The 23835-nt window shown below is 41.7% G+C and overlaps 1 protein-coding gene across 1 annotated transcript in view; it reads left to right on the top strand.

Annotated features, from left to right (window-relative positions):
- The window catches only part of ITCH (itchy E3 ubiquitin protein ligase), a 111987-nt gene that overhangs the window by 24101 nt on the left and 64051 nt on the right, over positions 1 to 23835 (top strand). The window contains exons 2-3 of the mRNA XM_039498432.1: positions 7763 to 7853; positions 21642 to 21783. Of these exons, the coding sequence (XP_039354366.1) occupies positions 7784 to 7853; positions 21642 to 21783 (212 nt within the window). The 5' untranslated portion in view covers positions 7763 to 7783. The remainder of the gene's footprint in view (positions 1 to 7762; positions 7854 to 21641; positions 21784 to 23835) is intronic.

The raw sequence follows: 23835 nt of genomic DNA on the forward strand, positions 1-23835 counted from the left end.
AGGCACTCAACTACTATGGAAATTGATAGGTAGAAGACATAATGTCAAATCTGTTTTTGTTTTTCTTAGTATTCTGGTAGTGGCCCTCCGCTTTCCAGCTACCCTTTTTATCTGGGCCCTCTGCTTCTCACTTCCCCCTTTTTCCTCTTAAATGAGAAGTGGCTCAGAAGCTGCTCTTCTCATTTCCTGCCCATTATGTGAAAAGAGGAGTAGCTAAGAAGTCACTCTTCCCCGCCTCCTCCCCCTCCTGAAAAAGAGTTAGTGGTGGCTGCTCTACTGTGTTCCCTCTTAGCCTTCTCTCTTCCTGTCAAATTAGAATCAGTACTTGCGGTGATCTGGTCCCTGCCTCCTTGCTGCTCTCCAGAGAGGGAGCCAGTGGTTCAAGGCCAAAAGTTCAACTCACCCTGTCTGAGTTGGTTTTTCAAGCCCCGATAGCACTTCTGTTATGAAACTTTCATCTTCAAGCACTTCAAACTTCAATCCTCCCAATTCCTATTTCTCAAGTAAGTATTAGCACCATTTTACAGATGGGGAAAAGTTAAGCAATGAGGTTAAATGACTTGCCCAAGGCCAAAGAAGGAGCCAAGATTAGAGCTGGAATTAAAACAACTCTTGATCGTGTGTGTGTGTGTGTGTGTGTACGTACCAAGTTCCTTTCCCCTTTGAAGTTATGGCATTTTGCACACCAGATCGAAGAAGGGTGATATGATAGATTGCATTTGATATACATAAGATCATATGGAATTTATGGAGCTGCATAATTAGCCACAATTTGCCTTTTTGTCCAGATATTGCATACTTCTATAAAAATGCTGCTGCTTTGTGCACCTGAGGCCTGGCCTACACTGGGCGTGGGGTGGGGGGATCGATCTAAGTTACGCAACTTCAGCTACGTGAATAATGTAGCTGAAGTCGACGTACTTAGATCTACTCACCGCGATGTCTTCACTGTGGTGAGTCGACTGCTGCTGCTCCTCTGTCAACTCTGCCTGTGCCTCTCGTGGCGGTGGAGTACAGAAGTCAACAGGAGAGAGCTCAGGGGTTGATTTATCGAGTCTAGACTAGACGTGATAAATCGACCCCCACTGGATCAATCGCTGCCCGCTGATCCAGCGGGTAGTATAGACATACCGTGAGTTTCATTGACCACCGTTTTGCTTGTCCTGCCCTCTTCTGCTTTTTGGTCTTTTCCCCATGCCAGAGAGTTTAATGAATTCCCTGTATCTGCTCCAGCATTCTGCCTGCAAAAGGCAGCAATTTGATAAGAGGAGGGGAGTCTTTTCAGACTGTGAACAGCAGCAAGGACAGGAGAGTAGCAATATCAAGCAATCACTCACTTGCCTAAAATTTCTGTAGTGGGGGTTCTTCCTTGCATTTTGTCGTTTGGTTTGGTTTAGCAGAGGCATGAGGTATCACTTTATACTGCTCCACACAAGTGGGGCTAAGGAGTTCTGCAGAAGGGGAGACTGGTCGTTTAAAGAAGTGAAGCAGCACGGCCAGCTAGCAGCAGAAGATGCTCCAATACTTGTGCCAAAGACAGGCGTACAGAAGTTATATAGGGCTTTTGAGTCTCACTGGATCTGCTAGCATCTTGTTCTGCTGCTTCCTAAGCCTTGCATGACAGAACACTGTCTTCAAATAACCACCTCCAATATTAACTCCCACCCTACTTAGGCCTGGGCTACACTGGTGGGTGGGGTTGGGGGATCGACCTAAGATACGTAACTTCGGCTACAAGAATAGCGTAGCTGAAGTTGACGTATCTTAGGTCGACTTACCTCACATCCTCATGGCATGGGATCGACTGCTGCCGCTCCGCTGTCAACTCCGCTTCCGCCTCTTGCCGCGGTGGAGTACAGGAGTTGATGGCAGAACAATCGGGGATCGATTTATCGCGGCTACACTAGATGTGATAAATCGATCCCCGATAGATCGATCACTACCTACCGATCCGGCTGGTAGTGTAGATGTAGCCTTACTTGAATAAGCTGCTGAAGGTGAACTGTTCACTTAATGTACTTTTATCTTCTGAAGTTAATCTTGAATAATGCATCTACTGCCATTACTTTCTTTTCACAAACCTCTTACCTAGAGTCTAACAATTCCTGATTCGTTATTTGTGTGAATTTACACAAAGGATAAAAAATGAAAGCTGTCTGTGAACTCTGGAAGTTCCAGAAAATGTTAGGCTGCATAACATTGAAGGTTGTCAGATGGTTTAAAATCATTTAGCATTCCTTCAGAATTCAGTGCATCCTATCTGTCTCTACATTAGGGAGCAGTGCAGCATAGTTTATCTAATATTCCACGTACTGTAAGGGGCATGGGTCATGAAGATGAAATTCCTGGAGAAAATCCTTAACTGTGAGAGGTCAAAAGCAACCACTGATATTATCCAGTCAAGCACTGAATTATTATTTCTGCTGGATGTCTAAAAACACTGATTGTCCTAATATATCCTCCTATATGCCAAACAAGACTTAAGTGCTATGGTCTTCATTTTCAATTTTTAAGAAATATATTTGATTTTGTAGCACGATACTCAGCTGATTTACAATGAAAAGTTTCCTAAATTGGTACCTTTTTATATCATGGAGTCATAGTACATAACAATGTTTCAAAGCAAACAGGTGTCTGCTTTCAGCTGTCACAGATCCTGGAAAATGTTAATATTTTTATAAAAAATAAAAAAATGGAGTCATTAGTAATTGCAAACATGAGGGGCTAGTCACATTCAGTTTACTTAGGGAATTGTCAGTTATTGATTTAAGTTTTTTTTACCTGTTTTGTTACAATTAGCATATTTTAAATATCCTAGGCTTTGGTAATTAAGCATTGGAGACAGCAAGAAGACACCCAGATACCATGGAATGCCTGACTGGTATAGTAAAATAGCTCTATGCAATCTTTTAAAAAGAAAAAAAGTTAAAGGAAACTCAGTTCTTCTTAAAACATTAATCTAAATATTATTCTTCCCTACTTAAATCTTCTTCCTTGTGTATATTTAGTCATTAGTGGAAACATGAAACACTAGAAAACATGCCTGTGAGGGAAGATTGAAAATATTGGGTTTGTTTAGTCTGGAAAAGAGAAGATTGAGAAGGGACATAACAGTTTTCAAGTAAGTAAAAGGTTGTTACAAGGAGGAGGAAGAAAAATTGTTTTTCTTAACCTCTGAGGGTAGTACAAGAAGCAATGGGCTTAAATTGCAGCAAGGGTGGTTTAGGTTGGACATTAGGAAAAACTTCCTGTCAGGGTTGTTAAGCACTGGAATAAATTGCCTGGGGAGGTGGTAGAATCTCCATCATTGGAGATTTTTAAGAGCAGGTTAGACAAACACCTGTCAGGAATAGTCTAGATAATTAGTCCTGCCACAAGTGCACTGGATTGGACAAGATGACCTCTCAAGGGCCCTTCCAGTTCTATGATTATTTGCAGACTTTAGTGGTAGGAAGTTCTTGGCTCTTTTATGGGTAGAAAGTAGCATGACAGCTAGGCAGGAGTGATCTGGATTCTATTCCTTGTGCATCAACGGGATTGTTTATGGAGTTGAATTCAGTTACACTTCTGCAACCCCACTGGTTGCACGGATGTTACTGAGGGCCTACTTGTTGGTTCATAGAACCTTCACTATTGATGATGATGCCCAAGATGGAAAAGTCTGGAAAGACTTGCAGAGCGTTTTGTTTTTATTTTGAAAGCATGTTTTTGGTTGTAATTCAGTATGTTATCGTATCAATGTTTTCTGTATCAAACATTGAGTTCTATGATGTCAGCTAAGAATGTGAACTACATTCTCTTATTCCTTTAGCATCCATCAATAAAATAATTTAGTAAGGATGTGTCTACATGAGAAAATTGTACTGATTTTAACTTAAGATGTGATTTTTTAAAGCCCACAGGTAAACTAGTGCAAAAGACTAATGTAGAAACTTGCTTCAGATGGGACTAGGGTTATTTCAATTTAGCTTAAGTCAGTTGAGAACTTAGTTGAGCTGTTCCAAAAAAGTGCATGCAACCTTTTGTACCTGTTCAACTATACATTGATTTAAAAACAGGTTTCAGTTAAACTGTTGCAACTTGTGTGTAGACGAGGCCTAATTTCTAGTCAGTTACATTTGGGCATACCCCCACAGACTGTGGAGCTGCATGGTTATCAGTGTGCTTGTGGAGTCTTTATTACTGGTGGTGATGTGTGAGATGGAAAAGAACTGAAGTTGAGTTTGCAAGGCTGACAGTCATCTGACTACTCTTTACCATACCAAATATTTAATCACTCAAACCAGTGGTCCCCAACCTTTTCAGCTGGCCGGCGCCAGCCGAAGGACCACTGCGGCGGTCGAGCACTCGCCGAAATGCTGCCGAATTTCGGTGGCATCTTGGCGGTGACGCCTCTCGATGACGTCGCTTGTCGATGGCAAGCGGCGTCATCGAGAGGTGTCCCTGCCGAAATTCGGGAGCGATGCCTCTCGATGACATCACTTCTCGGCGACAAGCATTGTCATCGAGAGGCGTCCCCGCCAAAATGCTGCTGCGGCATTTCAGCAGGTGCTCTCCCGGGGGCCAGGACACAGGCGCGTTAAGATGCCCCCGTGGGCACCATGGCGCCCGCAGGCACCGCGTTGAGGACCCTTGACTTAGACAATAAACATATAACCTTCCTATGCCGCTATTAGTCATTTTTCAGAATAGCTCACGCTTTAATTGGTAATAAGAAAGTGTTCTTATATCAGTTAAAATAGTTAAAAAATTAAAATTAAAATACTTTCCTCTGTCACTAATTAATTCTTAATATAGAGGCTTCACACATTGATTGAGGCCACTCAACTGGTATATTAAGTTAATAAGGACATTTTTCATGGGTTCAAGAGTCTACGTGAACAGAACGGCTTGCAGAATCCTGCAGATTCAGGTACAGATCCTTATCTCTATGCAAAAGTCAAGATCTGTAGTGCACCTGTTTGTAAGAACAGGCTGAAATTTATCATCTAGTTTTGGCAAGCAATTGAAACTTTTGCAAAAGTTGTTGTTACCCGTTCATCCCTGAAAACACGGTTACAGTAGAAATGAAAATATTACAAGGCATAATTAACCTACCTGTCTCAAATCTAATTTTTAAAATGTTACTATGTTGGATTTGTTTCCTTTAGGTCAGGGCAGTGATTCATAGACTTAAATTATACAGCTAACTTGTTGTTTAGAACAAAATGGGTGGGAATATTTATTTTTAATGAATATATTTAATTTGCACCAGAGGTGTTATGTGCTTAAAAAAAGTCTAACTATTGCAGCCAGCTGGGATATGTATGACTTGTGAGTTTTTGGCTTTTTTTCCCCCCCTCTTCTTTCTTCAGAGGCTGTTCATTAACAATTTTGGATTTTTGAGCATTTCATTAGGTTGATTATTATAATTTGTTTTCTAATTGAGTAATGATACTTGATTTGTGGTATGTCACCCACATGCAACGACAGACCAATGGATTGTATGAAATTTAGAAAACATCCAACAAAAGTATCCCAGGTTTCAGATTTGATTGACAGAGCCACCGAAAACTGAGATTTCACTGAAGTTTGGAGAACTACCCAATATACAACAGACTCTGATCTGTCATTTTTAATAATAATAATTAATGGAATTATAGCCACCTGAAACTCATCAGTAAACATGTTGCCTGTAAAAGTTTTAGGTCTTGCTACTGAAAATACTTATACATGTGAATAATCCCATTTAATTAAATAGGACTACTCAATACTGCTTTCTACCATGCACCGTATTGTAGGTGAAAATGAGGTAACATATTTTGAGTCCTTTTAATATTTAGTATTTTCCAAGCCTCTAAATTAAAAATTGCGATGAGAGAGATTTTAGGATTACGTTTTTATGCTTTATGTACTTACTGTCTGTGAATTCAAACATCAGGTAATTATCACATTTAGTAGAGATGCATTATGTGCATGGAAAATAGCAGCTTCACTCTAAGTGCAAACACCTCCAAGCTGTCTGGTGTGTCTGCTTTGGTTTAGACATTTTGGTCTGCTACTTTCTTAAAGTATACATGATACCTAGGTTTTTAATTTTGCTAGACTTAATCGTTGTTCAGCTATGAATGGAGCTGCTCTATAAATGTCTATTAAATGTCTTATCCATTTTAATCAGACTTCTTTTTAAATACTTACATTAAAAGAACTCTCACACTGTACAAGATTATTAGAAAGGTTTGATTCATAACTAGTAAAACAGATTAATTGCAGTAATAGCAGCATATAGTACTGTGACATACAGCGTTGTTGTAGCCATGTCGGTGCCAGGATATTAGAGAGAAAATGTGGACCAACAGAAATTGGTCCAGTAAAAGATATTACCTCACCCACCTTGTCTCTCTGATATTGTAACAGTCAATGGTACATTAATATTTCTGCTTTGCCATACTTTCCAGTAGTGAACACCATCTAACTGTTACATTTATGATGCGAATTACCCATTTTTCCTTTTTTTCAAACAAACGTGGAAACATCAATTTCACATTAATTAAGTATTTGAAAATTCACTTCAAACTGTAACTTTCAAGCAAGGAAGTTCATATCATTTTTATATATTTAGTCTCCTTATCCATATTCTACACCGCACAATACATAATCTAAAATCTTTATTGAATAGACATGCTCATGTGTAGTTGACCCCGCTTGGACGGTCCACTAAATGTGAACAAACCTGGAACCTTTTGCACTAAGTGCATAAGCATCCATTCCTAAAGGTTTACATCCCTTTGCTGGAAGCTGTGGTAGACTCATTAACATTATGTGTATGGCCTAGTCACTTGAGGAGGGACAGATACCTCCTTATCACTTCAGATTGAATGGTGCTCTTTAAAATCTCTGGGAGACTAGCATAACTGGACATTTCCTTCACATCTTCCACTTTTTATTAAATAAACACCACACATTTATCCCTTAGATCTGTTGGCATATCAGAGCCACTGATCTGATGCATTGTTTTTTTCAGGATAGGTACTTTGTCTTTAAATCAGTGGTGTAAGGAGAATCTCTCTCCACTCCAGTGTGCACTCGGCGTAGACAGAGAGCCCAAAGGTTGAAAAAGCAAGGGAAAACTGTGCTGGAGTTGTGATCTAAATGGAGGGCATCTCCACAGCATGAGAGGAGACTGCTTTGTTTGCTCTTTGAATAGTGCTTTGTAGAGCCAGGAGCAACAGCTGTAGACTGGACCCGATTTAGTACAAACAAATTAAAATATTTGTCTTACAAATAAAAATTCAGTGGAAGTTACATTAATTTTACAAGAAAAATAGCAAGAATAATCTTATTTTGGGAGTGCAGAGGACGGGGAGGAGCAGCCACTCTACTTGCTCTGCCTCTTAATACTCTCAAAGTGTTTTCCACTGAACTTGACTGTTCAGGATTTCAAAGTACCTATCAAGAGGGTGGAGATTTCCATACATTAGATGGGTGGCAACCCTTCTGAGGATTAGGAGAACCTTCTCTTTGGGAGTGGGGAAGTAGAGAGGGATGACCACACGAAACAGGAATGACGACAGCCAGGTGTGATGGTCTAGCCCTGGGTACTATGTGACTAGCTAATAAATAGAGTTAATCTTATACGCAGGCAAAATGGAAACGTAGTTGCAAGGAAAACAAATGTATTGTGTTTATCCTCAATATATTTTATATGCATGCCAAAAAATAGAGAATTTGATTTTCGACTTTACTATTGAGTTTTTAATGTCTGCTTTGCTTCCTCATTCAGATTCAAGGCCCAGCTCATATTATGGCTGGCAGTGGGCCAAGATCAGGAACTGTCAGTGGATTTGCCATGAAATCACAGCTTCAGATTACTGGTAAGTCTTTTAAAAGATTAAATGTTTTCTCCTGATTCCTGGAAGGGGGGGCGGAGGAAGTAACAAACAAAAAAGTTGTGTACATAGTTAAATAATAAGATGCTACTGGCAGTATGTTGTGTTTCAGGAAGTTTTGGATGTGAAGAGGACAAGACATTCAACTTTGTGCTGCAGTGAAACCAAGTGTTGCTGTAACTTCCTGACAGAAATGCCATTTTCTGTCAGGAAATTACATCTTTTGTTAGATTTTAGGAAGGAAAAGATACATCTAGTTGATAAAAACCAGATGGGAGAAATTTCTTTATTTTTCTCATATTCCTCCATACACTTATTTAAAGGGAAATTGTCGGGTTATTAATTGTATGCATAAAATTATTTTCCTTACTGATAACACTTTAAAAATTGAAAAATGATTAAATCTTAATATTTTTATTGCCTTTTATAATATACTCTGTACATTTCAAGTTAGGCAAATTTATACTGCTCTCTTCTAGTCATGTTCAATTGTTTGTTCTCATGCAGTACTATGTTATAGCTATAGGGCTGCAAGTACTATAGGGGAATATTTAAATACAAGGTTTCACATTTAAATTTGGGAATAATACTCTGTTTAAGTACTCATAAAGAGAGCACACAGCAGTGGATTTGTGTGTGTTGCTCTCATACACAATGCCTCCCCCACAGTGCTGCAATCGATAACTTGCCAATTCAGCTTCATTGCTCTAGCGCATCTGACAATATTACTGAAATGTCATAAGGCAAATTCTGCACCATACTCATGGATGCAGAAGACCTTGCTGGTGGAATTGGTGTGGATTCTCTGCAGAGTAGAGTGATATATAGAGCCCTTTTCTTTGGGTGTGTACCTCCATGTGTACCTGCGAGGCTCATTGTACAACATGTTCAGTGAGGATTTGGAACAGAGACTCTGGATCTGCCACTACACACATTCACTGGCAATCCTCCCATAGAGACGCTACAGCCTGGAGGTTACTCCAGCCATGAAACTGGAGGAGTATCCATGGAGCAGCAGCTGCACCTATGTAACCTATGGAGGAGTATTCCTCTCCATCACCACCCACCTTTTCCCAGAGAGATACAGTCCAACTGCTTGATCTGGGATTATGTGCAAAAGCTACACAGACTTGAGTTTGGGGAGGATGGAAGGAATAGATTGAAAAAATGTGAAAAAGGCACACAGAAATAGCAAGGAGAATGACAAAAGAAGGGACAGCAGGAGCTAACGGCAGTGCATGTTAGATTGGGACCAATTTTGGCCCCTTACCGAGTGGGCCAGCAGGAATTGGGAGGAGTACTTCGTCCTCTGCAAGCTGACTTGAAAAAGCAATGACGACAAACTTCAGAGAGTGCTACATTCCCTCTTCCATCTGGTTAAGGAGAGCACTGTAAGACCATGGTATATGGTTTTTGGAAGGGAGTAAAGTGTTACGGTCAAAAAAAAGAGCATCCACTCACCACCCAGAAAGGGGAGCAGAGTAATTTAAAAAAAAAAAAGGGGGGGATGAAAACTATAGTGAGGGGTGAGACAACTTATTTGGATGTAAAATATCCTAGTTTATCAGAACATTAAGGTTTTGAAGTCAAATACTCAAAAGTTAGGAAATGCCAGTAATAAGTTTTCCCAGTGCAACCTTAATTCAGACCCCTTCTGAATATGCATTATGATAGACTTAAAATTGCATGCTATTTTTTTTTTAATTTTTTTTTTGTGTGCACAAGGACACCTGCTCATTCTCAGATCACACTGCTTCCTGAGATTGTTGTATGTAAGACCCTTGCTTCATTTGTTGCAGAAGTTGGAAGATGTGTTGTGAATGAGTCAGGGGACTGCAGGAAGAGGAAAGGATGGTTTCGTGGTTAAGGCAGTTGAACACCAACCGGAAGAACTGTAATTTATCCTTTCCTCTTCTGCAAAGCCCCCTATTTGGTACTGGCAAGTCATGTAAACCAATTTTTTTGTAGATGGCCACTGTGTTCCTCATTGTCTGGATACCCAACTTGGTTTACAAAAGTATTTGGTTTACCAGATGTGGTCGTCCCATCTCAAAAAAGATATATTGGAATTGGAAAAGGTTCAGAAAAGGGCAACAAAAACTATTGGGGTATGGAGTGCCTTCCGTATGAGGAGAGAGTAATAAGACTGGGACTTTTCAGCTTGGAAAAGAGACAGCTAAGGGGAGATATGATTGAGGTCTATAAAATCATGACTGGTATAGAGAAGTAGATAAGGAAGTGTTTACTACTTCTCATAACACAAGAACTAGGGGTCACCAAATGAAATTAATAGGCAGCAGGTTTAAAAAAAATAAAAGGAAGTATTTCTTCAAACAACGCACAGTCAACTTGTGGAACTCCTTGCCAGAAGATGTTGTGAAGGCCAAGACCATAACAGGGTTCAAAAAAGAACTAGATAAATTAATGGAGGATAGGTCCCTCAAGGGCTATTAGCCAGGGTGAGTCGGAATGGTGTCCCTAGCCTCTGTTTGTGAGAAGCTGGAAATGAGCGACGGAATGGATCACTTGATGATTACCTGTTCTGTTCATTCCCTCTGGGGCACCTGGTATTGGCCACTGTTGGAAGAGAGGATATTGGGCTAGATGGACCTTTGGTCTGACCCAGTAGGGCCATTTTTATGTTCTTCAGCACTCACAAAAGTGGCTGAGGTCAGTGGGCACTGTGTTCTGAACTTAAAGTGCTATAATATGCTCATTACTCTGAAAAATCAGGTGCCAGGCATCTACAATCGGTCACACAAAATTCATGGACCCATTTGACAATTTTAACTTTAAGGAACTGAGACACAGCTATTATCTGTCAGTTGAGGATAATACCATCATTCTCTATCACACGGTAGTGTTGTAAAGATAGGTTTATTAATTCTTGTGAAATACTAAGATGTTACTGTGGTGAGTGCCATGAAAACCCATGATGAAAGCCATAATTCTGTATTCAGTGCAATGTTTGAATGATATGTAGTAAATAAAACTGTGGAAAAAATAGCATGTGATCATGTCATTAAAGACTATATGCATACAATCCAATTAAGAGCTGAATTAAGTGGGAGGGAGAAGTGTGTGCAGTGGAGTGCTTTCTTATGGATTTTTTTTTATAGTAAACATATAGCAATGTGTAACTAGATATCTGTTAGAGAAGGCAAGGTCAAAGAAATGCACCTGGCTCTTAGAGCAGAATGTGGTGAGGTTTGTTACAACTCCTGTGGGGAAGTTACTTCACTCCACATTCTTGAACCAGCCCCAGAAAGCTCTGTCTTCTGAACAGACAAGCCTTACCCTCACTGTAGAATGTCGTCTTGTGCTGGAGGAGTGAAATTGTTGACAGCTGTCTTCAGCTGGGGGACTTCCGTGATCTTTTAGATACCCTGGGCCATTGAGAGAAGATAAGGACTCAGACCTTGAACTTGATTTGATATCCTGAGGGAAACTAGTGTAGAGAGTAGAGGACAGGTTTGCTAGGATTATGCTAGCTTGTGTTGCTGAAATGTGTTGCAGTGTTCTGTATTAGGAGTTTCCTAAGTGCTAAAGATTGGGCTCAGCCTTATTGTATTGCTGTAGTCCAGCCAAGAAGTGACAATGGTCTGAGAGCAGGCTGAGGTCAAACCATCATTTGCCAGGATGGGGTGCCCCTCGCCAACCAGATATGATAGAAAGCATTACTCATGAATGCTGCTATGTGAAAGCTTTGCATCAGGGAGGAATCCAAGAGCATTCCTAACGGGTGGATTGAATTGACCAATTGTGGGAGTGTACTTTTAACCAGCTGCACTGTAGCTGCAAACTCTTCAAAATGCTTTCCTCTTGACACCCAGTACCACTTCTCCAGTTGCTGGGTTCAGTGTTAATCAGCTGTTCTTCATCAACAAGCTGATCTTGTCCAAGAATTGGGCCATCTTGGGGACAGTATGGTCGTATATGGTTCAAGATAGGTAGAGCTGTGTGTCATTGCATATTGCTGGCTGCCTGTAGCTGTTGAATAGGACCAGAGAGAGAATTGATCCTTGTGTAGGACTCTATTATAATAATAATAATAATAATAATTGGAGATATACCAATCTCCTAGAACTGGAAGGGACCTTGAAAGGTCATCGAGTCCAGCCCCCTGCCTTCACTAGCAGGACCAAGTACTGATTTTTGCCTCAGATCCCGGAAGTGGCCCCCTTAAGGATTGAACTCACAACCCTGGGTTTAGCAGGCCAGTGCTCAAACCACTGAGCTATCCCTCCCGCCACTGAGCGTCTGCTAGTGAAGAGGCAGTTTCCCATTATTACTCATTGGATGTGTCCCTCCATGAAGGATTTGACCCATTTTAGCATATTAACCTGTAATGTATGGTTGAGAATGTCAAATGCTGCTGAGAGGTTCAGGAGAATGAGAATGAATATCTTCCCTCTAGCCACTGACATCAGGAGATCATCCATCGGTGCCACTAAAGCAGTTACAGTTCCTTGTCCAGGCCTGAATCCAGATTGTTAGGTCTAGGATATTGGCTTCAATTAGATGATCTTGAAGTTGGCCTTTGATTAGCTTCTCAATGAGTTTGATTGGGAATGGAATGTTTGACACTGGGCAATAGTTGGCTATAACTGATGTATCCAGGTTGGTTTCTTCATTGTTCCTCCATGCCTCAAGGAGGAAGGAAAGATTTCTTCCCTGAATCAATGCTCTAGTTGTGCCAGAATGCCCCAGAACACTATTCCAGCTCCTTTTTAGGAGCTAGAATTGTGTTCCAATTAGGGCTGTCAATTAATTGCAGTTAACTCATGCAATAACTCAAAATTAATCGTGATTAATCAGTTTTAATTGTACTGTTAAACGAATACCAATTAAAATTTATAAAATATTTTGGATGGTTTTTCTACATTTTCAAATATATTGATTTCAATTACAACCCAGTATACAAAGTAGACAATGTTCACTTTATTTTTTATTACAAATATTTGCACTGTAAAAGTGGCAAACAAAAGAAATAGTATGTTTCAATTCACCTCATACAAGTACTATAGTATAATCTCTTTATTGTGAAAGTGCAATTTACAAATGTAGATTTTTTTTTTGTTATGTAACTGCACTCAAAAACAAAACAATGTAAAACTTCAGCGCCTACAAGTCCACTCAGTCCTACTTCTTGTTCAGCCAATCACTAAGACAAACAAGTTTTTTTTACATTTATGGGAGATAAAGCTGCCCACTTCTTGTTTACAGTGTCACCTGAAAGTGAGACCAGGCGTGCACATGGCACTTTTGTAGCCAGCATTGCAAGGTTTTTGCATGCCAGATATGCTAAACATTCATATGCCCCTTCATGCTTCGGCCACCATTCCAGAGGACATGCTTCCATGCTGATGATTCACATTTAAAAAAAGTGTTAATTAAATTTGTGACTAAACTCCTTGGGGAAGAATTGTACGTCTCCTGCTCTGTTTTACCCACATTCTGCCATATATTTAATATTATAGCAGTCTTGGATGATGACCCAGCACATCTTGTTCGTTTTAAGAACGCTTTCACTGCAGATTTGACAAAATGCAAAGAAGGTACCAATGTGAGATTTCTAAGATAGCTACATCACTTGATCCAAGGTTTAAGAATCTGAATTGCCTTCCAAAATCTGAGAGGGACAAGGTGTAGAACATTCTTTCACAAATCTTAAAAGAGCAACACTCCGATGCAGAAACTATAGAACCCAAACCACCAAAAAAAGAAAATCAACCTTCTGCTGGTGGCGTCTGATTGATTCAGATGATGAAAATGAACATGCGTTGGTCCACAATGCTTCGGATGGTTATCGAGCAGAAACAGTCATCAGCATGGACGCATGTCCTCTGGAATGGTGGTTGAAGCATGAAGGGACACAAATGTCTTGCACCACTGGCTACAGCAGTGCTGTGCAAACGCCTGTTCTCACTTTCAGGAGATGTTGTAAACAAGAAGCGGGCAGCATTACGTCCTGCAAATGTAAACAAATTTGTTTGTCTGAGCAATTGGCTGAAGAAAAAGCAGGACTGAGTGGACTTGTAGGATCTATTGTTTTATTTTTGAAGGCAGTTAGTTTTTGTACATAATTCTATATTTGTAAGTTCAGCTTTAATGATAGAGATTGCACTACTGTACTTAGGTGAATTGAAAATTACTGTTTCTTTTGGTTTTTTTACAGTGCAAACATTTGTAATAAACAATAAGTGATCACTGCACACTTTGTATTCTGTGTTGTAATTCAAATCAGTATATTTGAAAATGTAGAAAACATCCAAAACTATTTAAATAAATGGTATCCTATTGTTTAACAGTGCGATTAATTTTTTTAATCACTTGACAGCCCTAGTTCCAATATTTCTGCTGGTCCTAGGCCACGTGTTTCCTTTCTCTCCCCAGCTGCAGAGCATCATCAGAGCCGGCAGATGTCTGTGCCAGGCTTGGGTGGCAGTGGGTCAGCATGGAGGGAGCCAGGAATGCTACAGTTGTAACCAAGTGTGGGAACATGGGGGCTGGAAGCCCAGGGCAGAACTGGAGCCAGGCTATGTCAGAAGCAGGGTAGTGGGGCCGCCTGGACAGTGGAGCCTCCCATGGGGAGCAGGAGCCAGGGACAGGATGGGTTCTGTGCGGAGTCACCTCCTTTCCCTCTGGCCTCTCCCAGCTCATCTGCTGCCCCTGCCTTTCTCCAGGCTCCCCTGTGCTCCTTCCCGGGTCCTCCCACTGCCCTGTGTTCCAGCACTTATTTTTGTAGGATGCCAGCACTGTCCTGAATGAGGTATTGGCAGTTTTGCTCATGAGTGACACCAGTTGCTCATGACTCTTTCACAAGTCATAAAGAGCATGCATCAGATTCAGAGGTCTTGGGTTCAGACTCTTTTAGGGTATACAGAACTTCTTCATGAGTGAACTCTGAGAATGTAGGCTTGGTGGGAGCAGGTGGGGTAAATCCAGGTTGTATTGAAAGCGTTCCTGAATGTGCATGGTCTTTTCAGTGAAACAGGATGATAGTTCTTCACAGCATTTGGTGCTCAGTTCCAGTACAGACTGTAGACAGTTAGGGTTGATGAAGTAATTTAGTTTGGGGCAGGATTGCTAAGGAAGGCTGAAAGGAAGGTTCTCTTGGCCTGTAGTACAACCTCTGCATAGGGTTAGAGGAATTCCTTATGTTTCATCCAATTGTATCAGCTTTTGTTTTCTGCCATTGATTGCTGAGTTTCCATCTCTCTCTCTTCATGTGGCACAGGGTGTTGGAAAACTGAGATCACCTGTGGGGGCAAAAGGGAGGAAGGGGCCATCTAGGGACCAGGTATTGATGGTCAAGATTAACATACAATGATGATGATTCACCAGATCCTTGACTCCTTGTCCTGTGAGTGAAGTGCTGTTGTCCTTTAGCATGCTTCAGAATTTGGTGGAGAGCACATGCCTTTGTGATTGAATCAGGATCCTGGGTCTGTCTTGTTACCTGGGAGTTGGAAGAACTCTGACTACTGCGTTAATGAGGTGGAGGCCTGACCGAGACAGTGACTGGTTTATGGTGTCCTTGATATTGATTTATTTTAGTTCATTTTTGAATGCTTGACTTTGCAACCTTTAATGTACATCTGACAGTTCTTCTGGTATTTAATTTCCTAAACTTAAAAAAACCTGAAAAACAATGCCTCTTGTGGAACTGTATTGAATGCGTCTCTTTCCCCCTCCCCCAATGAGTCATCAGCAGGACTGGAATCTTTTAGAGCAAACAGAATAGACCTCTGTCATTTGAACAAACTATCTTGTAGCTGTTACAGAAAGCTGTTATCTTCTTTTGGTGGATCAGCCACGAGAGGAGAATGAAATGCACACTTTGTCCGTGGGTTTTATAGCTATTTGTCAGAAGGCAAAGGAATGTTGAGACTCAAAAATCCTGAGTTCAGTTTCAGGTTCTAGAGGGAAATGTGCTCTCTAAACCCTCTTACCTCTTTGTTCTCCTCTCCCCTAAGCCTGCCTTCACTTCCAACCCCTGGCCTCTTTTCCTGTCCCTGTCCCCTGCCTTTGGATCCTCATATATGTGCGTTAGTCAGGCAGGTAGCTTTCTCATTCTCTACACTTCTGGGCACCAGCAGGGGGAGGTTTGAGAGCAAAGGAGAGATATCTGCCCTTAGTTCTGATGGCCAGCGCCATCTAGGCCCCTGGTAGCTTGGAGGGGCAAGTGCATGGAAGTCCTGCTCAGCCTCTGCCGCCCTAGGATGGCACATGCTCAGTGACTCTGAAGTGCACACATGCTCATCCCCACAGTTAGTAGGTAGGAGCTATGTTGGTTTGACATATGATCACTGCATATGGAATCTTTGGATAATTTAGCTACCAAACAAGCCTCTACTGTGGGAACTGCTCTTTTCTGGACTTACAACTTGGCCAATTTGGGTGGATTTTCACTGGGACAAGGAAAACATACCCCTGACAACAGTGTGACCCTTCTGTCAAATTCCAAGTCCATGCTCCAAAGCATATCAGTGGTTGAGCTCAATCAACAGTTGTAAGATATTTAACAAAAACAAAACACATTTTCCCCTATCTTTGTGCTTAGAAACAGCTGAACCGTGATTCAGCCTAACAACTATTGTCCCAACATTAGATCATGATGACTGGTTTGCTGACTTTGACCTTCAGGATGCTTATTTCCACGTAGCAATTTTCCCAAGCCACAGGATGTATCTCCAGTTTGTTGTAGTGGACTGGCACTATCAGTACAATGTGCATCCTTTTTTGTCTGTTTTCCACTCCCAGGGTTTTTATCAAATGCATGATTGTGGTGACAGCTTACTCAGGAAGAGGGGAATTCATCTTCCCATATCTGGATGCTTGGTTATTGAGTCCAGAGCAGAAGTCCTCTCTCATGTTCAGTTCATGTTACGCTTACTGAGTGATGTAGGTCTCGTCCTAAACAGAGGGAAGTCAATGCTGGTTCCAGCTCAAAAAATCAAGTTCATTGGTACCCTGCTAGACACTACAAGTTCAAAAGTGTTTTTGCTGACAGACCAGTTCCACATGATTTGCCATCTATGTCTAACTGCAGTCTCAACCCTCAAGTATGCCTGAGGTTGCTAGACCATATGGCTGCATGCACAAAGATAGTCCAATATGCCAGGTTGTGCCTTCATCCTCTTCAACTGTGGCTGAAGTGAGTCTGTCATCCGAACTATCATCTATTGGACAGACTGATCCGACTTTGTGCACCAATTCTGGAATCCTTTTGGTGGACAGCTCAGGCAATGTGTCCCAGGGTGTTCCCTTAACTCAGTTCCCACTGACCAGGACTGTTGTCACTGATGTCTCCCTAATAGGTTGGGGAACGCATATGGGGTTGCTGAAAGTTCAAGGCCTGTGATCATAACAGGAAGCTTCTCTGCATATCAATGTCCTGGAGATCTGTGCCATCTACAGTGCCTTTCGGGGCTTTTGAGGTCACATCAGGGACTCAGTGGTGCACAAACTTACCGACAATACCACTGTGATGTATTATGTAAACAAATAGGGGAGCACACTCCAACATGCTGTGTCAGAGGTGATAGGGCTCTGGGATTTTTGCATTGGGGAAAACATTACCCCATGTGGCGGGTTATTTACCTGGGTTCCAAAATCACCTGGTATGTCACCTCAGTGAAAACTTGTCCCTGAATCACAAGTGGTCTCTGAAGTCCAATGCCCTGCAGTCCATCTTTACAGTTTGGAGCATCCTGAAGATTGACCTCTTCACCACAAGAGACATCAATAAATGCAATCTGTTTTGCTCTTGAGGGAATCTCAGTCTGGGCTCCCTGATGGATGCCTTTCACCGGAGCTGGGAAACAGCACTCCGTATGTTCTTCCTCCAGTTCCAATCATCCCACAGTCATTCTCAAGATGAAATTGGATTGTGCCAAGTTGATTCTCATTGCTCCAGTGTGGCTGAGACAATGTTAACGGGGAGTCCGCTGGCACCTTAAAGACTAACAGATTTATTTGGGCATAAGCTTTCATGGGTAAAAAAACCACTTGCATCTGAAGAAGTGTTTTTTTACCCACGAAAGCTTATGCCCAAATAAATCTGTTAGTCTTTAAGGTGCCACCGGACCCTTCGTTGTTTTTGTGGATACAGACTAACACGGCTACCTCTCTGATACTTGAGACAATATTGGTTCTTTGACCTCTTTACATTATCAGTTCAGTCTCCCATATCTCTTCCTTTTCAATCCAACCTCCTGACTCAGCATCAATCAGATTTTGCATCCAGCGCTCAGCTCCCTGCATCTCTCAGCATGGATGCTGCATGGTTAGATGAGATGGAGGAACGATGTTTGGAGGTGGTCTGGCAAATCTTGCTTAGCAGTAGGAAGCCCTGCACTAGAGTGGTCTGTTTGGCCAAGTGGAAGTGGTTGTTGATGTGATTGTTAGCTCTGTGAGTTCAACCAAAGATGGCTTGTATCGAGGACATCTTGGACTACCTGTGACGCCTTCAGTCTTCTGGTCTTGTGCTTAGTTCATCGACAGTGCACCTGGAAGTGATTTTTGGCATTTGATCCACCCGTCCATGGGAAGTCAGTGTGTTCGAACTGCAGGGTGGTGAGGGCCTTGAACGGGAAATGCTTGTCTCCACCTGTTGATTAAAGAACTGGTTCCTTTGTGAGACCTTAATACTGCCTTAGCAGCTTTTATGGGACCTGTGTACGAACCTCTGACAACTTCTTTCTCCCTTCTGTGTCAGAAAACTGTTTTCCTTGTAGCGATAACATGTGCAAAGAGAGTTGCTGGCTTTGATGGCAGAGCCTCTTTTACATGCAGTTTTCCAGAGACAAAGTAACCCTGCAGCTGAACCCCAAGTTTTTATCTAAAGTGGTTTCTCAGTTTCACTTGAATCGAGTTATTTATCTACCAGTGTTCTTTCCTAAGACGCATTCAGCCCCAGATGAGCAGCATCTTCACACATTGGATGTCAGGCGATGTTTAGCTTTTTACCTGAATATAATCTTTCTGTTCTTCATCTCGTCTACTTGTTTCATATGTAGACCGAATGAAGGGGCAAGTAGCCTCTTCACAGACAACCTCCAGGTGGATAACTTCCTATATCATGACAGCATATGAAGTAGCTCAGACTGTGCCTCCTCAAGGGTGTGAGCTTATTCCACAAAGGCCAAGGCAACATCGATGCCATTTCTAAGAGCTAGTCTGCAATGGAACCGCTAGAGCTGTGCTGCTGTAGCGCATCTGGTGAGGCTGATGGGAGAGAGCTATCCCGTCAGCATAATAACCTCTGAGAGAGGTGGTAGCTATGTCAGCGAGAAAAGCTCTCCTGCTGATATAGCGCTGTCCATGCCAGCGGTTAGGTCAGTGTGACTTACGTTATTCAGGGGCATTGATTATTCACACCCCTGAGCAACGTAAGTTATAGCAAAGGTAAGAGCTAGTGTATACCAAGCCTTAGTGATGTTCCTATGCTGGACATTTGCAGGGCTGCCACTTGGTCCTTTGCACCTAGGTTTACAAACCATTATGCCGTTACTACTGCATCCAGATCAGATGCAAACTTTGGGAAAGTAATCCTGTAGTCCTTTTTTAACTAGAGTCCAAGCCCCACTTCCTGAGAGTACTGATTGTGAGTCACCCAGGGCCGGTTCCAGGCACTAGCGCAGGAAGCAGATGCTTGGGGTGGCACGTCCAGGTATTTGGCGGCAGGTCCTCAGTCCTTCTTGGAACGAAGGACCCACCACTGAATTGCTGCCGAAGAATGCGTGGCTTTCTCCCCTCCCTATCCCTCCCCGCTTTGCCACTTGGGGCAGCAAAAAAGCTGGAGCTGGCCCTGGAGTCACCTATATGGAATACATGGCTGAATTTACTCAGAGGTTAAAAAAAAAAAAAAAAAAATACAGTTACATGCCTGTTCTGTAAATGGTGGTTCTTCAAGATGTGACATAGACATGTTATTTCACAATCTATCCTCCATCCTGTCTGCACTCTTGAAATTCGGTGTGAAGGAACTGACTGCACACAGAGGGAACACACGCAGCCAAACATCTTGACCACACAGGGTTGGGGTGGTGCGGTCCTTACAAAGCCGGGATAGGGGCTAGGGCCACAGGGTGTAAGCCACGCCTCTACTGGTACTACAAAGTTCTTCAGCTTTGGTGTGCTGGGTGCGCTCACTTCTACATGGAATACACATCTGCATTTGTCACAACCAGGACATGGACAGTCTGACTTAGTGCTCAGAGCAGGAGTCTGGCCGGGTCAGATACCAGGAGATCAGGAGCAGGAGACAAACTTGAGAGTGGAAACACAGTTTGATAACCAGTCAGGCCAAGTCAGGATACCAGGAAGTCAAGCCAGGGGAGCAGGAGCAGGAAGTACAAGGCACATAGTCCAGAGCAAGGTGGACTCCAGTTCCGGGTTTAAATAGGAACTGTGGACCAATCAGGACTCCCAGCATTCTGCCAGTCAGCTTCCAGGATTGAGGTCCTAGGTCTGAGTTCAGCTCCTATTTTGCCAAAAGTTAGCACATCCTGGGTGACAGGTTGGAACTTGCTGGCTCCAAAGAGCCCTGTGGATCAGGGTTCAAGACCCACGGTCCCTGACAGCATCACATCTTACAGCACAACAGATACAGTACAAGTAAGTAACTGGTTTTTATCTGAATGCAATGGAGTGACATTAATTTCCTTTGAATAATCAAGCGTAAATATGGGTTGCTGCTGCCAGGGTGCTGCACAGCTACTAAATGTTGTAGAGTTTAAACACTTAAGGATTCTGATTATAAATTTTCCTATATAGAAGATTTCACATGCCTTGTTTCAAACTTTAAGGGACCCCTCTGACCTTTGGCAAACAAGAGCTTCAGTCGGTGAGCTTCACATTCAAATAGTGGAGTCCCATTGTCATAGTAATAGACTAGAGGAAATTTAGATGTTCAGGTAATGAACTTGCAGATAACATGAATTCATCTGTTCCTGAGTGCATACAGGTCTTCAAGTCAAATTGCTTCTAAAGAGATTGGCATTGTACACATATGCATATCTAACAATGTTATAAGGAAACTGACAAGCCAAAAAAGTGTTTAATAATGTGTAAACAGACTGGTAAAAGTTAGTGCAAATCTTGTTGTTTGTTCAAATCACAAAAAAACCTAACTCTCTTTGGACGTGCATTTTAAATGCACGGGTGAAATCTCTACTATAGTCCTCCTAAGCGATTACCAGTGCCATCTTATCCAGACAGGGTAGGATGAATCAAGGCAGGCAGCGGCAGTATGAGGCAGGGTCTGAACATTGCAACCTCTTTGAAGAGGGCAACATGCCCCTCCCTAACTAGTATGTGCTGGAGACACCAAACGCATTAGCTTCCTGGAGGTCAGCTGTAGCTGTAACCTTCTAGCCGTGTTAGTGTGAGAAGACTTTCGTATACTCAGCTAGTGTTGGAGCACTGATCTTTCTGCTCTCAGACCAGCTGAATTCTTCAAATTCAGTGTCTGCATCAAATTCTTCTTTGATTTGAAATCACAGTACCGAAGTGTGATATATCACACTAGTGAATCTAGTTCAAGGTAAAGATAATTCTTGTGCAGTAATCTTGTGGGGTTTATTTTATTTGAGCTGTATTACGTCAGTGCATTTTAGGTTATTACAGCCATAGCTACTTTCTATACTAAGGAGAACAAACAAATGAGTTTGTTACAGGAATGCAGCTAGTTTTCAAAGTGCATTTTTAACTGATAGCTTATTGAATAGAATAAAATATTCATTGTTTTCCCCCTTTTTTTAACAGTTATCTCAGCAAAATTAAAAGAAAATAAAAATAAATGGTTTGGACCTAGCCCTTATGTGGAAGTCTCCGTAGATGGACAGTCAAAGAAGACAGAAAAATGCAACAATACAAATAGTCCGAAGTGGAAGCAACATCTTACAGTGTAGGTTTGGAGCTGTTTTTGCTTTATAGATCAATATATGAAATTTAGTAATTATTACTTTATAGGCAATTAATGTAAAGCCTCATTTCTAAACTGTGCTCTGTGTTTTTCATATTAAAGAAAAAGGTGGTACTGTCATACGGCTGCTATAGTATGGAGCATTTATGTAAATGCTGTGTGTTAACTTATGTGGCATGGAAGGGATGCACTGTTAACACAGGAATATATTCCATATTAGCACACCTGATATGCCAATAAATCTGCTTTTTGACATGATCTATCAAAAGTAAGAAAAATCTGTGATCGAGCTGACACTATACCATGCTCACTTGTTCAGTACATATTTACTGGTGGTGTAGGGGTTGTCATCTCAAAATTCTGGACTCTGATTTCAAGACACAGCTATTCATTGTGTCATATTATTAGTTTTGTAGCAGGTTATATTTTAGAGCATGCTTTTCGGTGACTCCTACTTGCACAGGTCCAACCTCCAATGCAAGTGTGAAATTCCTTGTGTACCTGCGAAAGAGAACTTCTTTATCTTTCATGAAATCCAGTTCTCTAGAAATGCCCTAGAATGCATCATTTGGAACATTGGAATCAACAGAAATTGTATGCAGCTGTTAGTATTTCTGACAGCACTTATGTTCCAGAAATATTGCATCATATGGCCCCTTTAGAGAACCTGGGAACACCCTGGTTAGTGGGAGAATATTCCATACCTGTGCCTGACTCAGGATGCAAAGTTAATTTTTTCCCTTTATTTGGTTTGTACCCCAGCACTGAAGAGCCGTTCTTAAGAGAACAAGACCTGCATGTTTTATATACATTAAAACACTAAGACTGCAGGAGCCAGTTGTATAGCAGAATCTGTTTTTTGTTTTTTAATCTTGACAACTCGCTTTTTAAAATACAAGATGCAAAGTATTTTCACTCTCCAGGTCTGCCACCCAACACACATCAATACATGAGCATTTTCTGCACTTTGGCCCTGTTCAGTCTACATTCACTGTACTTGAATTGTAAACTAAGACTACTGGTAGAGCTGGGAAGAGAATAAATAATCTGTTTTGTGGAAGTTTTTGATATTTCAGAGTTTGGTTTAGTTCCAATTTGGAATGAAAATCCCAAATCTCTAAATTGTCTGTGAAAGGAAATGGAGCCCTGAGCAGTCTGCTTGGTGGGCTGTCCCAGAGCTGTGGACCCTGGAAACTCTAGGGTGCCCAATTCTCTGGCAGTCCATCTGGTGGGCTGCCCCAAAGCTGTGGTCTCTGGGAGCCTGGGCTGGTGAGGACCTGGGAGTTGGTGCTTCCAGGATGTTGGGCCCCCACAAGACAGGCTGCCAAGGAAGCAGGCAGGCAACGTTGCAGGAAATCAGACAGGTTTCTTTCAAAATTCTACTGGATCCTGTCAGAATTTTGTCAAAATCAAACAGTCTTTGTGAAACTTTTAGATTACAATGAATTGACAAATACTGATGAAAAGGTGTTTTTTCTGGTCAGCTCTAACTACCAGTTTGCTGTGGTAGCCACAAACGACTTTTTTTCTCCTTGGACATTCTAAAATAGGGTGACCAGATGTCCTGATTTTATAGGGACAGGCCTGATTTTTTGGGTCTTTTTCTTATATAGGATCCTATTACCCCTCGCCCCCTGTCCCGATTTTTCACACTTGCTGTCTGGTCACCCTATTCTAAAACTAGTAGAAATGTATGCAGTTTAATTGTTCCTGTTGTTTTCTTCCATGCTACCTTAGGGGAGAAAAGAGGCCAAAATAAGCTGATAGTATTTTAATGTCACTTAACCCTTCCTCTAAAGAGCTTCTGTGCTGCTGTCATTTCAATAGAATGTGAGTGGAATCAGTAAAAAGTTAAGGCATGACCACATGAGCTGGAATTTATATTGAGGTGTTCATAGTGTTGTAAAGACCTATAGAAAGAGCATGTCCCTTCCTCTAAGAAATTAGTCTACGTCAGACCAATAGCACAGCAAAAATGACATCAGGCAGTAGTGGGCAGAAAGGACGACAAAAAACAATGTTAGACTGCAAGAA

This window comes from Mauremys reevesii, linkage group 13 (assembly GCF_016161935.1).
Source record: "Mauremys reevesii isolate NIE-2019 linkage group 13, ASM1616193v1, whole genome shotgun sequence".
NCBI classification, from domain to species: domain Eukaryota; kingdom Metazoa; phylum Chordata; order Testudines; family Geoemydidae; genus Mauremys; species Mauremys reevesii.